The sequence below is a fragment of the Rhinatrema bivittatum genome, chromosome 6 (assembly GCF_901001135.1).
Source record: "Rhinatrema bivittatum chromosome 6, aRhiBiv1.1, whole genome shotgun sequence".
In the NCBI taxonomy this organism is placed as follows: Eukaryota; Metazoa; Chordata; class Amphibia; order Gymnophiona; family Rhinatrematidae; genus Rhinatrema; species Rhinatrema bivittatum.
Window position 1 is genome coordinate 251,225,606 of NC_042620.1, and position 14,703 is coordinate 251,240,308.

Sequence of the window (14,703 nt, forward strand, 5' to 3'; positions counted from 1 at the left end):
ATTGGCTCCTTCGGTGTTTATGGCCAGTAGGGAACCTGGGTACCAGCCATCGATCAGCTTCTCCCAGTTGAAGAAGGCCTATGGTTTGACTGCTTTGACTTTGGCATCAAGAAAGAGCCATGACAAGCATTGAGAGAAGTATCATGATCCGTCCTCATCAATGTACAGTGCCAAGAATGGGGATGGTCTGGCAGATGCTGAGAACCCCCTGAAGCGGTCCCATGGTGAGGATATCTCATCCTCAAAGAATCCCAGGAGCTCGCCATTGTCTTTACTGGTCCTGGTGTCCACCACCAATCTTCTTTTTGGTTTCAAAAAGGATGTGGCCACTCCTCCTGCCTCCCAGTTTGTGCTGGCTTCGGCAATCTTTAAGAAGGAGTTGGAGAGACACATCCAGCAGGTTGTGGAAAAAGCGCTGCAGAACCTCGGTGCTGGGGCATCAATGGCATCAAAAGAGGCACTGTTGCTTCTTGAGCTGCTGTTGGCTCACTGCAGGTGCTCATTGGCACTATACCGACACTGATGTTGGTGTCAATCCAGCACTGAGCCCCAAAGGGGCATTGGAAGTGGCCACTGAGCCATGGATTATTCCTGGCTCCTTCAGAAAAATGAAGCTCCCCCGAGAGTACAGGAGTCCTCGGGGTCCTGGGCCCATTGTCCAGTTTCACCGGTCACTGACTCCTTGAAGCCATAGTGGGTCAGAATCCTCTTAATCCTGGGGATGCAGGGCTTGGATGTTGGTTCAGAAGATAGATCATTGGTGGGTTCCCCCTCCAACCCTTCACCTCTGCCAGACCGAAGGAAGTCTCACCTGAAGACCTTTCCTTCTCAGGCTTTGTAAGGATGCTGGCAGAAGCCATCCCATTTACTTTGCAGACGGAGGAAGAATCCAGGCACAGGATGCTGGATATCCTCCAGTACATGGAGCCTCCTAAGGAGATCCTCCAAGAGGTGCTGTTGAGGATATGAGAACCCCCCTCTCAGTGGCTCCAGTAAATAAGAAGGTAGATGTGGTTTATCTCGTTCAACAGGCTCCTCAATTTTGACAAGCAGCAGTTATCACACCTGTCGGTGGTGGTCTAATCCATTCTCAAGAATGCCAATGTCATTGTCCACACTGTCCCTGATGAGACTTATATGGTGTTTGAAGGTGTTACCTTACGACAGCCACTGTTACCCATGGGTTGAGCCCATAGGTTTAGGCAGCTGCCAGGACTTCCAGTGGTAGCAAGAACCAGGCTAGGCTAAATGCAAGACTGGAAATAGGAACAGGTAGGTAGCTGAAGATAAAAGCAAGGCAAAGCAGAATCTGGAGCCAGTAGACTTCCACGGGGGCAACTGTGACATGGACTTGACAAGGGAACACGAAGATGGCCAGAGATCAACTGGGTGGATCTCAGCTGAGCCATTGGACCAGCAAAGGTGTGGTAGAAAGGACTTCCTTATATACTGCAGTCTATTAGGGCTACACCTATTGCTGGTCCAATAGGGATCCTATTCTCTTGATATTTACCAGGAGTTCTCTGCAGTTTCAGTGTCCCTGTGGCTCTCTTATCAAATACACCAGCTCTGAACACCTGGGGCTGTCCATTTGAATCTTCCTGATCCTGACATACAAGCTCTCTAGGACCCACTCCTCGGTGTCCCTAGGAAGAGATACTTGAGCTATGAATACTCTTGGGAGGAAAGTCTTTCAAGGCACCATGCTCATTGCCTCCATTGCAGCCTACCAGCTCATCATGGGCCAATGCATCCTGAAGCAGGAGTTAGCTGAGCAAACTCCTCAGAAGCAGCAGGACATCCTCCAGTCACTGATGACTAGGGGTCTGGAGTGTGCAAAACATGGAATCTGTTTGACATATGATGTTTTCGAGGTGATATTGAGAGTCTCTGCCATTGCGATCGGGTGAATAGATTCTCCTGGCCGTGTGCCTCTGATCTCCACCAGAGGTGCAAGAAAGGCTTGCTGATGTGCTCTACACTAGAGAGAATATTTTTGGAGATTGGGTTAAGGATGTGGTGGTGCAAATCTGTGATCATTGTGCAACGCTGCAGCAGTTCTCCATGCCTGTTCCAGATCTGCCCTCCGCCTCCACGAGTTATCCAAATTCGGGGCAGAGGAGGCACTTCTTCCACCTGAGGAGGCATTACCCTCCACCCCTTTGGTCCTGTATTCAACAGGCCCCTCGCAGCCACCCCCGGCAGCAGAGGGCACCTAAGCCTCAGACGGTATCCCAGCCAACACCTGGGATGTGGTTTTGATTGGACCACAGTGAACATAGCCAAGATCCCAATACCCATGCCGCAGGACCTGCCAGTTGGGTGCAAGCTACGGTTCTATGCAAATCGATGACTCAGTGTAACCTCGGACAAGTGGGTCCTTAGCATTTTCTGGAAAGGGTACACATTGAACCTATTGTGTGTCCCACCAAATTTCCATCTGGACCCATCTTGGGGATGACCTATGTATCAGGAAGTGCTGCTCATGGAGCTCTCCTTCTTAACAGCCAGAGTGGTTGAGCCTATCCTGCCATGGCAGAGAGGGCAGGAATTCTACTCCAAGTACTTCCCGATTCCAAAGAAAACAGGGGGACTCCATCCCATCCTAGACTCTTCCCCTTGTCTTTCTTGCTGAATTATCAGACAGAAGGGACCCTGCATGGATGCATGACATAATACATGCCATGGGCATGCTCAGTGAGGCTCAGTCAAAGTTCTAGGAACATTGACATACATTTTCTGTGCCAGGCTCCATCAGATGATGTCACCCATGTGTGAGGACTGACGTCGTACTGTCCTCAGAGAACACCTGTTAAAGGTAAGCAACTCTACTATATTTAAATGTCTGTATCATATCCCCCCTCTCCTCTAGGGTGTACATGTTCAGGTCCTGAAATCTCATCTGGTATGTCTTTTGGTGTACACCCCACAACATTTTATTTGCTTTTCTATGGACCGCTTCTAGCCTACCTCTATGCACATATTTACATAAACCATGTTTTGTGTGCATAAATCAGGACTGAGGACATAGGAAGTGGCACATTCCCTGGATTCATTGTCTCTTCTGTCTGTGCCCAGGACTCATACTATGGCTATTTTCGTTATGATGGTCTCCTGGTTTTCTGAATGTAAAAGAGAAACTTACTCCTGGGTCCATGGCACCAGGAACAGGAGTGAATTATCTGGGCAGAGAAACAGAGCAAGAGAAATGATGATATGTCCCAAGCCCTAACCATAACCATAGCTAAGCCTACAGCTGACAGGACCTTGGCGAGAAGCGTCGGCCACCTCCTCCCTCTCCCCACTCCGGCAGTGAGAAGCAGCAAGGCCCAAGGAGACACAAAAAGTATTGACTTCCCTCCACACAGTCAGAAGCAGGAGCAGCAGGTTAGAAAAGTCTGCCGGGCCCTTGGAACCAAAGGAGGGTGCAGTTACTGCTGCCACTTGCACTAACAGGGGAGAAAGCAAAGAAAGCGTAAGAGAGACAGCCTTGTGCCTGCATGCATGATTGAGTATGTGAGAGAGACATCATATGGGCGTGTGTTTGTATCATTGAGTATGTGAGAGAGACATCATATGGGCGTGTGTGTGTTTGTATGATTGAACATGTGAGAGAGACAGCTTATGAACATGTGTGTGTGTGTGTATGATTGAACACGTGAGACAGCATATAGGTGTGTGTGTGTGTGTGTATGATTGAACATGTGAGAGAGACAGCTTATGAACATGTGTGCGTACATGCATGATTGAGTATGTGAGAGAGACATCATATGGGTGTGTGTGTGTTTGTATGATTGAACATGTGAGACAGCATATGAGTGTGTGTGTGTGTATGATTGAACACGTGAGAGAGACAGCTTATGAACATGTGTGCATGCATGCATAATTGAGTATGTGAGAGAGACATCATATGGGCGTGTGTGTGTGTATGATTGAACACGTGAGACAGCATATGGGGAGGTGTATGATTGAACATGTGAGAGAGACAACTTATGAACATGTGTGTGTGTGTGTGTATGATTGAACACGTGAGACAGCATATAGGTGTGTGTGTGTGTATGATTGAACACGTGAGAGAGACAGCATATAGGTGTGTGTGTGTGTGTGTGTGTATGATTAAGTATGTGAGACAGCATATGGGTGTGTGTGTGTTTGTATGATTGAACATATGAGAGAGACAGCTTATGAACATGTATGCATGCATGATTGAGTATGTGAGAGACATCATATGGGCGTGTGTGTGTGTATGATTGAACATGTGAGACAGCATATGGGGGGTGTATGATTGAACATGTGAGAGAGACAGCTTATGAACATGTGTGCATGCATGATTGAGTATGTGAGAGAGACATCATATGGGCGTGTGTGTGTGTTTGTATGATTGAACATGTGAAAGAGACAGCTTATGAACATGTGTGCATGCATGATTGAGTATGTGAGAGAAACATCATATGGGCGTGTGTGTGTGTATGATTGAACATGTGAGAGAAACAGCTTATGAACATGTGTGCGTACATGCATGATTGAGTATGTGAGAGAGACATCATATGGGGGGGGTGTGTGTGTATGATTGAACATGTGAGAGAGACAACTTATGAACATGTGTGTGTGTGTGTATGATTGAACATGTGAGACAGCCTATAGGTGTGTTTGTGTGTGTATGATTGAACACGTGAGAGAGACAGCTTATGAACATGTGTGTGTGTGTGTACGATTAAGTATGTGAGACAGCATATGGGTGTGTGTGTGTTTGTATGATTGAACATATGAGAGAGACAGCTTATGAACATGTGTGCATGCATGCATGATTGAGTATGTGAGAGACATCATATGGGCGTGTGTGTGTGTATGATTGAACACGTGAGACAGCATATGGGGGGTGTATGATTGAACATGTGAGAGAGACAGCTTATGAACATGTGTGCATGCATGATTGAGTATGTGAGAGAGACATCATATGGGCGTGTGTGTGTTTGTATGATTGAACATGTGAAAGAGACAGCTTATGAACATGTGTGCGTGCATGCATGATTGAGTATGTGAGAGAGACATCATATGGGCGTGTGTGTGTTTGTATGATTGAACATGTGAGAGAGACAGCTTATGAACATGTGTGCATGCATGCATGATTGAGTATGTGAGAGAAACATCATATGGGCGTGTGTGTGTGTATGATTGAACACATGAGACAGCATATGGGTGTGTGTGTGTATGATTGAACACGTGAGAGAGACAGCTTATGAACATGTGTGTGTGTGTGTGTATGATTGAACACGTGAGACAGCATATAGGTGTGTGTGTGTGTGTATGATTGAACACATGAGAGAGACAGCTTATGAACATGTGTGTGTGTGTGTGTGTGTACGATTAAGTATGTGAGACAGCATATGGGTGTGTGTGTGTGTGTGTATATGATTGAACACGTGAGACAGCATCTGGGTGTGTGGGCGTGTGTGTGTGTATGATTGAACATGTGAGAGAGACAGCTTATGAACATGTGTGCGTGCATGCATGATTATGTGAGAGAGACATCATATGGGCGTGTGTGTGTTTGTATGATTGAACACGTGAGACAGCATATAGGTGTGTGTGTGTGTGTATGATTGAACACGTGAGAGAGACAGCTTATGAACATGTGTGTGTGTACGATTAAGTATGTGCGACAGCATATGGGGGGGTGTGTGTGTATGACTGAACACGTGAGACAGCATATGGGTGTGTGGGCGTGTGTGTGTATGATTGAACATGTGAGAGAGACAGCTTATGAACGTGTGTGTGTGTATACGATTAAGTATGTGAGACAGCATATGGGTGTGTGTGTATGATTGAACATGTGAGAGAGGCAGCTTATGAACATGGTTCGTGCATGCATGATTATGTGAGAGAGACATCATATGGGTGTGTGTGTGTGTATGATTGAACATGTGAGACAGCATATTGTTGTGTGGGTATGAGTGAGCATGTAACATAGTTTCATAGTAATGATGGCAGAAAAAGACCAAATGGTCCATCCATTCTGCCCAGCAAGTTTCTTAAGTTAGTGAGTGACTGCTGCTCCATGCAGGTCACCCCCTTGTCACTGTTAAAGGTAGTAACTGCTGCTCTGTGCGGGTTCCCCCAACCCTTATGTTAGTAATATTTACAATCAAAATCAAGCAACTCAGCCCCTCCCCTCTCAGGCAGCATGCAGCGAACAGGAAGTGGAGTTGGGGGAGAGAGGTGAACCTGCAGCAGAAAATAAATTATTCAGACACAAGCAAGGCTGGAAAACTACTTAATTTTTATGATGTAATATAATAAATGTGTAACCTCTGTTCCACCAGGTATCACCTTCCCAGCCTTGGGGAGCATAGGGGTCACTCTCCCAGGGTGGGGGATCAAGTCTCTGGGGCTTTGAGCCGGGGGGGGGGGGGGGGGCAGGATAACCTGCAAGGCCAGTACTGGGCCAAGGACAAACCACACACACAAAAAAAAACAATGTCCAGTCAAAAGTTGTGCTCCAACATAAAAATAGTTTATTACAGAATCTTCAGAAAAAAACACTGACAAACACCAAACAGTAGAGGTAATCCTCCAAAAATGTACAGTTCTTACTCAGCTCTTCACTCCTCACACAAAAAGAAATGTCTTCATACTTAACACTTTTCTTCCTTTAGCAACAGTTCTTCTTTTGATACAATATATCCACTTACTATAGTTTCTACTTGGGCTGATGCAATACAGTGCACTCAGCTGAGCGCACTGTATAACCCGCAGTTGGATGCGGGTTGTAGAGGCGCTAACTAATCCCCTTATGCGATAGGGGGATTAGCTCCTCTACAACCCGTGTCCAACGCGGAGTGAAACTAATAGCTCTCACCACATGCAAATGCATGTGAATGAGATCAGAAATTAACGCCTGCCCGGAGAAAAAACTGCTTTTCTGTACTGCCTCCTACTTAATATCATTGGGATATTAAGTAGGAGGAACAACTATTTAAAAAAAATTTAAAAAGCATCGGCAGTCAGGTGCAGGAAGCGGATGCTCGGTTGACAAGCGTCCGTTTCCTGAACCCCTGGCACATCCACGGGTTAGGAAAACAGACACTGATAAATTCAGCATCCATTTTCCGAACCTGACTGCCGGCACCGTGAGGAGTGACTAAATCAATATTAAAGTGTCGGGCAGTTAATATTAATTTATTCACTCCTTCACTTATTGCCCATTGGTCCTTTTCACTGACATGTGACAGTGAAGGAACCAATAAGTGAAGGAGTGAATAAATTAATATTAAATGCCCGACACTTTAATATTGATTTAGTCACTCCTCACGGTGCCAGTAGTCAGGTTCAGAGAATGGACGCTGAATTTATCAGCATCCATTTTCCTAACTCATGCATGTGCGCTGGTTAGGAAAACGGACAATGATAAATTCAGCGTCCATTTTCTTAACCAGTGAACAGACACAGACCACGGACCCCTCTCTCGGGTGCACCCTGTCAAGGAGGCGCTAGGGCCGCGCAATTGCCCGTAGCGCCTCCTCAACAGCGCGAACCCTCATTTAAATATTGCATCGCGCCCCCAGGAGAGGTGCCTGCGGGCGCATTAGGAAAGCGGGCGTTGAACACTCAGCACCCACTTTCAGCGCAACTTTTTTTTTTTGCATCGGCCTCTTAGTCTCTACCAGGCCTATCCTGGCCCTGTTTTCCTTTCCATTATTTCAATAGTTACCCAGTCCTGTTCAGCTCAAGGAAGAAACCCCTCTGGTGCAGCATCAGATCCTCCGAGCCCCAAGGCAAGTTCCCTCTGGCACAGTTTGTCTTCCTGGTCCGAATATGTTCTTACCCCAGATAAGCCCAGGTTTGTTCAGATCTTCAAAACAGTATTACAGCACTTCAGTTCTTTCCTTCAGGCTTCCTGAGATTTGGGGAGAAAATCTCTGCCCCATTCCTGCTGTTCCCTTCTCCAACCTTTATCTATCCTACCTTTATCTATCTTTCCAATCTGGAGCAGCCCCAGACTCTGTAGAGTCAGAGCTTATACCACATTTCCTACTGACTGAGCCCCTAGGGGCTGTATCCCACTGTCGATCAAGAAGGGCATATAATGGTAAATGTTTGATTTCCTTCAACATTTTCTAATTTTTGCCACAGAATCTACCTCTGAGCTGCTACAGGAAAAAGCAGAGCTGTGCCTTATTAGACCATTTGCTCCCTGTTGGTCAACCTTAAAGGGGAGCAGGGGCAACAGCATCATCAGCAAAATATTAAATCCATCATGCTCTTACTCTCCTGTTCACTTCAGGACAGGAGGAAGGTGGTAGGGGGAGCAGCAGAAGGAGAGGGTTCCCTGCAGGCTGTTTGCAAGGGGAGGGGCTGGAAAAGGAGCAGAGAGAGAGCTGAGAGGGAAGGCAGTAGGGATGTGAATCATTTTTTAACGATTTAAATTATCGTCCGATATTTTTAATATCGCCATTAATCGTTAAAGAGTGCGAAACAATAGAAATTCCCCCGATTTACCATAAAAAAATCGTTAATCGTGTTAGTGCGCACTAACGGGAGTTAGTGCGTGCTAACAGGAAGTTAGCGCCCACTACCCATTGTTAGTGCGCACTAACAGAAAATGATACAATTTGACACTTTTCAGGTCAGTTAGGAATGAATATGTAGTCCTATTGGCTGCCCTCTTATTTATTGATGTTACCAAGATTCCCACTGAGGTGATGGTTTAATATATGGGGGATGGGAAATGGAAACAGTTGGTAGCTTGACAAAGGGAAGGGAAAGGAGGAGGTGAAGGGCCAAGCAGTCCCACTCCCTGGTCTCTGAAGGACAGATCTCTTCAGAAAATCAGAGCTGCTGAATGCAGGGGCTGTCTCCCCCTTCACATCCCTCTTCCCCCCCCCCCCCCCCCCCCCATTCACTGTGCTCAGGTTTGCAGTTCCTGTGTTAAACTAAACTTCTTTTTTTTCACTAGAGTAGAATAAAATAAAATGAAGTACTTTGTGTATTAAACTAAAGAAACTTTACATAAAATGAAATTAAGTACTTCTCTATATGCTACTTTAGTGAAACAAAACATTTAATAAAGAAACTTGCAACCTGAGCTTCAAAACATTAACATACTATAGAAAAACTAAACAAAAAACTTTATTATTAATTTATTATATTTACAGTGGTTAAATTTATAGAGCAGGCTGAGGCTAGACTGGCTACTGGCTAGTGGCTACTGCTGGCACTGTCACTGCTGCAGCCTGCTGGCACTTTTTTCTCTTTCTGGCTAGTGCGTGCTATATCTGGTAGCAAAATGGCCACGGGGGACAGCACCAAGCATGCGCGGCTTAGTGCACACCTCTAGCTAACAAACATTTCCTCAAATGTTACTTTTAAACCATTAAGTAACAATTTTTGATAGTGCGCACTAACTCGCGTTAGTGCGCACTATTCAGAAAAAAACAATTTTTTTACCAATAAAATCATGCCGATCAGATTTTTTTCTCCCCCCAGCCGAACCCGATCATTAAAACGATCGGGCACACGATTCACATCCCTAGAAGGCAGGCACCCTGTTGCTTTCTTCAAAAGATTTAATTAAGAATGTTGATTCTGCGGCAGGTGGACAATTATGTGGCAACATGCTAATTATGCAGTTTCTACCTCCAACGCCCTATCATGGCAGCCATGGGATACATACCTTCACTTGCCCCATTTCCTTTCTCACACCTACCCTGCTGCCCCCTCGTGTCAGTCCCTTCTCATTCACTCTCCACCGGCCAATCCCCCCCTCACCCCCTCATGCCTTGCTGATCCCTGCTCACACCTTCTAACCCCCCAGTCTGTATCCTCACAACTTCGCCAGTCCCTGTCTCACCTACCACCAATCCTCCCCTTCCCTATCAATCCATCACTTCCCCATCACTTTGCCCTCCTCCCATTTCTCCCACCATTTCACCTTCTTAATTCCCTTTCCCTAGGCAAGTCACCTCCTTGCGGTCTCTTCCCCAGGGTTTTTTCTTTCCTTTCCAATCCCCCTGGAGACAATCCGGGCTGGAAAGCATGAAGAGGACAGTGGCAGTACCTGGGCCATGTTGTCCTCCACTATCTCCCGAGGTCCAGCTCACAGTTTGAACTGTGCGTCGGTGTTAGTGTCTGCACCTTTCAAATTGCAAGTCAGGCCCCAGGTGACAGCAAGAAGAGGATGAAGCCTGAGGCCCCGCCCTTCTTCCCAGGCCTGCCTACTGGAACAGCACAGTGAGCACATATTATGTGCACTCCCATAAGTGCATTCAACCAGCCACTGCCCCCAAACGTGGACCCCACATTGCCTGCCATTCCACAGGAACCCCAGACTTCGCAGGAACATGGGAAACCAAGAACTCTGGGTTCCCAAAATCTGTTTTATTGACTCCATAGCCATTCAGATTTTCAGGCTATCCCAATGAATATGCATAGGATAAATCTGTATATATCAAGGTCTTCAGTGCATGAGGATATCTTGAGAACCTGATGATTGTGGGATTACCAGGACAGGTTTGGGAAACTTTGTTTTATTCCTAAATGAAGGTGTCTGGCATACAAATGTACCTTGGTTAGCCTGTGTAATTTTAAACAGTATGGGCTGGATATTGTGAGTTACGCGCGGGCGTAGATCTGTGCGCACAACCCGGCGCGCACAAATCTACGCCCGATTTTATAACATGCACGCGCAGCCATGGGCATGTTATGAAATCCAGGGTCGGTGCACAAAAGGGGGGTGCAAAATTGTACAACTTGCGTGCGCCGAGCCGCACAGCCTCAGAGGGAACTTTCCTTCTGCCCTCCCCCTTCCTTCCCCTACCTAACTCTGCCCTCCCCCTCCCTTCCCCTACCTAACTCACCCCCGCCCTTCCTAAACCCCCCCTTACCTTTAACTTAGAATTTGCGCCTGCCTCCAGGCAGTGTAGGTTGCACCGGCGATCCCGGGCACAGCGGCAAATGGCCGCTGTGCCTGGAGGCTCCAGCCCCGCCCCACCCCGCCCCCGGACTGCCCCTCTCCGCCCCCGCCCCACCCCGCCCACTTTTTCAAGCCCTGGGACATACACCAGTCCCGCGGCTTGCGTGGATCGCCGGGCCTATGCAAAATAGGCTCGGCGCGCGCAGGAGCGGATTCTCGGGGTTACGCGCGTAACCCTTTGAAAATCTGCTCCTACATCTCTAAGGGGCAATTTTCAATAGCCCACCTAGGTAAGAGGTACTCACACACATTTGTACGTGCACACATATGGCTAAATTTCAAAGGAAAGCTACCCAGGTTATTTCCACGAACAAATGGCGCATATATTTTTCACTGGCCATTTGTGTGGGTGGCGGATTGGGGGTATACCAGCACATTTACATTTGATTTTCCTCTGTTGGCCTAAACACATCAGTAATAACACTTCTTTCTAACACTGCTAGAAGTATGCCAATTGAAAAAAAAACAAAGACAACAATATGCATACCTCTAGCTGCTTTGAGGGAGACTGTTTTCCATCAGACCAGTTTACCCAGGTAAATACCATTGAAAATGATCCTCTAAATTTCATGCAACTTCAAGAAGAGAAAAGAATTGTGTAAAAAGCACTGCAGGACGTTTACTGATAAGGGCTAAATTTGAGTTCATAGCACCAGTGTTTTTTATAATTGGGAAATCCCCATCCTCCTTAATGAGAAGCGAGCCCTAGTCAGGCTCAGGGGATAGATGTGGGGTTTTTTTATTTGTTTTGTTTTAATAAATTGGGCTAGTGCAGAAAAATAATTTGTTTTGAAGTACAGGCTGCATTATTGCTCCTTCATGACTCCATCAGGCCATGAGATTGCTTGATCACCTCATCATTATCATGCAGCAGGTGCTACTTTACATGTGTTATAATTCTTTTTCCGTCTCTTTGCTTGGGACAGTTGGACCCGAAGACCCTACAGGCAAAGGAGTGGAGACAGATCATCCTGCACCTGAATGTGGTAAAAGACCTTTTCAGGGGAAGAGAGTATGGGGTGTTTGCAAGGGGTGAGGGTGGGCATCGTCATGGGTGCATCCATCACAATATTTGGTGACAGGGAAATGCCTACAGTACCTGAATGTAATATGCTTTGAAGTGAGTGAAAGTAAATCAAATAAATAAAAATAAAACAATATGGAAAAATATCTGACAAACTAAGCCAATTATTTATTTACTTGAGAAATGTATAGCCTGCCTATCTATCATGCTGGTCCCTGGTGAGATAGGAACCCACCAGGGACCATTTCCACCAATCTGATTGCATGAAAGCCTAGTCATGAGAGCCCAGAATTATGATAACTGGCAGAGCAGGTTACAATTGCACCTCAGTCATCAGTCTCACTGTGCAATAGTCTAGTTTTGAGAACAGACCTGCAGAGCCCACTACTGCCACCAGCCTCAGCTTAGTGTGGAAGCATGCAGTCGTCTAGTGGTTAGAGAAGCAGACTGAGAAGCAGGGAAGTGGAGATTCAAATCCTGCTGATGTTCCTTGGGACTTTGGGCAAGTCCCTTCACCCTCCATTGCCTCAGATATGAACTTAGATGTAAACTGTCTGGGGACAGGGGAAAAGCTACTGAACCTGAATGTAACTTCTCTTCAGCTGCCAATGAAAAGGCGTGAGGTCTCTCTCTCTCTCTCTCTCTATATATATATATCCCTTTATGCAATATGCTTGGCTTCAGTGTCGGTCTCTCACCAGGAAGTGGTGGGATGAGCACGTGCACATCAGCGCACAAGCACTTCCCACCAGCCACTAGACATGAAATCATAACATTTATACAAATGGATGGGGATTTTGGTCCTTCCCCCACCCATAAATCTACTTCAGGCAAGGGCTGCCTCTCTCCACCCCAGGCCTTAGAGCATCGTTCCTGTCAGGTTTCTCCGGCTCTGAAAAATGTAGTAAGGACTGGGGTCGGGGGAGACCCTGGGGGGGGGGGGGTGTCGGTGGGCCTTGTTGAAGCAGGAACGGCGGTTGCAGGGAGGGCATGCTTTCATTTCCTTGGGATTTTCAGGTGTGTTGTTTTTTGTTTTTGGGGGGTGGGGGGGGGTTTCTTTCACTTTGGGTAATAAGAGGTGGGGAGAGTGTGATGGGGCGGGGCTGGGCTGGGGGGGGGGGGGGGGAGGGCCAGAAGTGTACTGGGGAAAAGCTAGGCAGGAGAGAAAGGAGTGGTGGGCTTGGTCTGGGCCGATGAGGGGGGAGATGGGAAAGATAATTCTGGGGTCAGGCTGGGGGGAGTCAGTGAGCAGGGATTGAGCAGGGGGTGGGAGGTTAGAATGTTCTGGAATCCAACTGTGTGGGGGGGGGGGGGGGGGGAGCAGAGTGTTCTTGGGTCAAGGTGGGTAGATGAAAGGTTGGCCTAGGCATGGTGAACAGAGGTACTGGGATTGGGCAGAGGCAGGGGGAAGGGAGTACTGGGGCAGGATTGGGGTGGTAGAAAGGTGTGCTGGGGTTGAGCTGGAGCAGGGGGTCGGGGAGGGCTGGGGCTGGGCTGGGGAAGGACTGAGGAGTTCGCTGGGATTGAGTTAGGCAGGGTGGAAGGGGTGGCATTCTGGGGCTAAACTGGGAAGAGGAGAAGGGAGTGCTGAAATTGGTTTGGGGCAGAGGGTCTGAGTGTGCTGGGGCTAAGCTGGGAAGAGGAGAAGGGAGTGCTAGGGAGGGGGTTCTGAGTGCACTGGGATCAAGCTGGGAAGGGTGGGTCACAGTGTGCTGGGGTTGGCTTAGGGAGGGGGGGGGTCAGAGTGTGCTGGGGTCAGGCTGGGAAGAGGAGGCTCAGAATGTGTTGGGTCAGGCTAGGAACGGGCAGTAGAGTGCGCTGGGGCTGGCCTGGTGAGGAGAGACAGGAATACTGGGGTCAGGGGTGGACTGACAGTGATCTGGGCCTCTGGGCAGTAAGGGTTCTTGGCCCCTAACCACCCATCCGAGGCTAGGGGAAAGTGCACTGGTCCCTCGGATTCTGCCCCATTGCGTGAATGGTCAGTCTGCCCTGACTCGGGTGGAACTGGGGAAGAGGATCAGAGTGTGCTGGGGAGGAAGTGCTGGAGCGCTGTGGTCAGACTGGGAGGAAGGACAGTGAAAAGGGGCCCCTGGGGAATTTCAGCAAGATTCAGCTAATATATATAGAAGCAAATTATTTTCTTCAGTATTGCTGATGCTATCTAAAGAATAAATCATGCTATAATAAATCTGCAGTAAAAGGTAAGGAAAACCAAAAAAGGATAGCAAAATATTCTTGCCCAACACACAGCTTTCTGAATATTACTTACACCGCACCTCCTAGGATATCATGCCTGAGAAAATGTGACCTCGTACCCTCATAACATTGCTATTGCTGAATATCGCAGAAAAAAATATAATCAGTACTTCATTTTTAAATAAGAGCACTACTTTTTTTTAAGAATTGTGTTCCCAAATACAAATGTTTTTTTTTTTTTGGTTTTATATAAATTCTATAAGTAAAACGAGTAAAGGCGATCATCAGGTTAGGTGCACGTATGACTAAAAGATTGCACTTAGCTCAAAAACATGCCGGACTGTCCCAGTGCTTTTCCTCAGTTCCAGCATGCTCATGATGTATTAAATACATCTGTATCAAAATCAACAAAGGGGCAAAATCTTGGTCATTTAAAAAAAAAAAAAAGTTTGATGCATATATTACAAGCTAAGTATCACTATTTGTTCCAATGATTGCTCTTTGGTCACTT

The 14,703-nt window shown here is 47.1% G+C and overlaps 1 protein-coding gene across 2 annotated transcripts in view; it reads left to right on the forward strand.

Moving 5' to 3' along the window:
- Window positions 1–14,703, forward strand: part of LOC115094091 (active breakpoint cluster region-related protein-like) — a 107,170-nt gene that overhangs the window by 70,458 nt on the left and 22,009 nt on the right. For both annotated transcript variants that reach the window (XR_003857494.1, XM_029606789.1), the window contains exon 18: window positions 11,899–11,958. Coding sequence is in view for 1 of the 2 variants with exons in the window: in XM_029606789.1 (XP_029462649.1) it covers window positions 11,899–11,958 (60 nt within the window). In the remaining variant the exon portion in view is untranslated. The remainder of the gene's footprint in view (window positions 1–11,898; window positions 11,959–14,703) is intronic.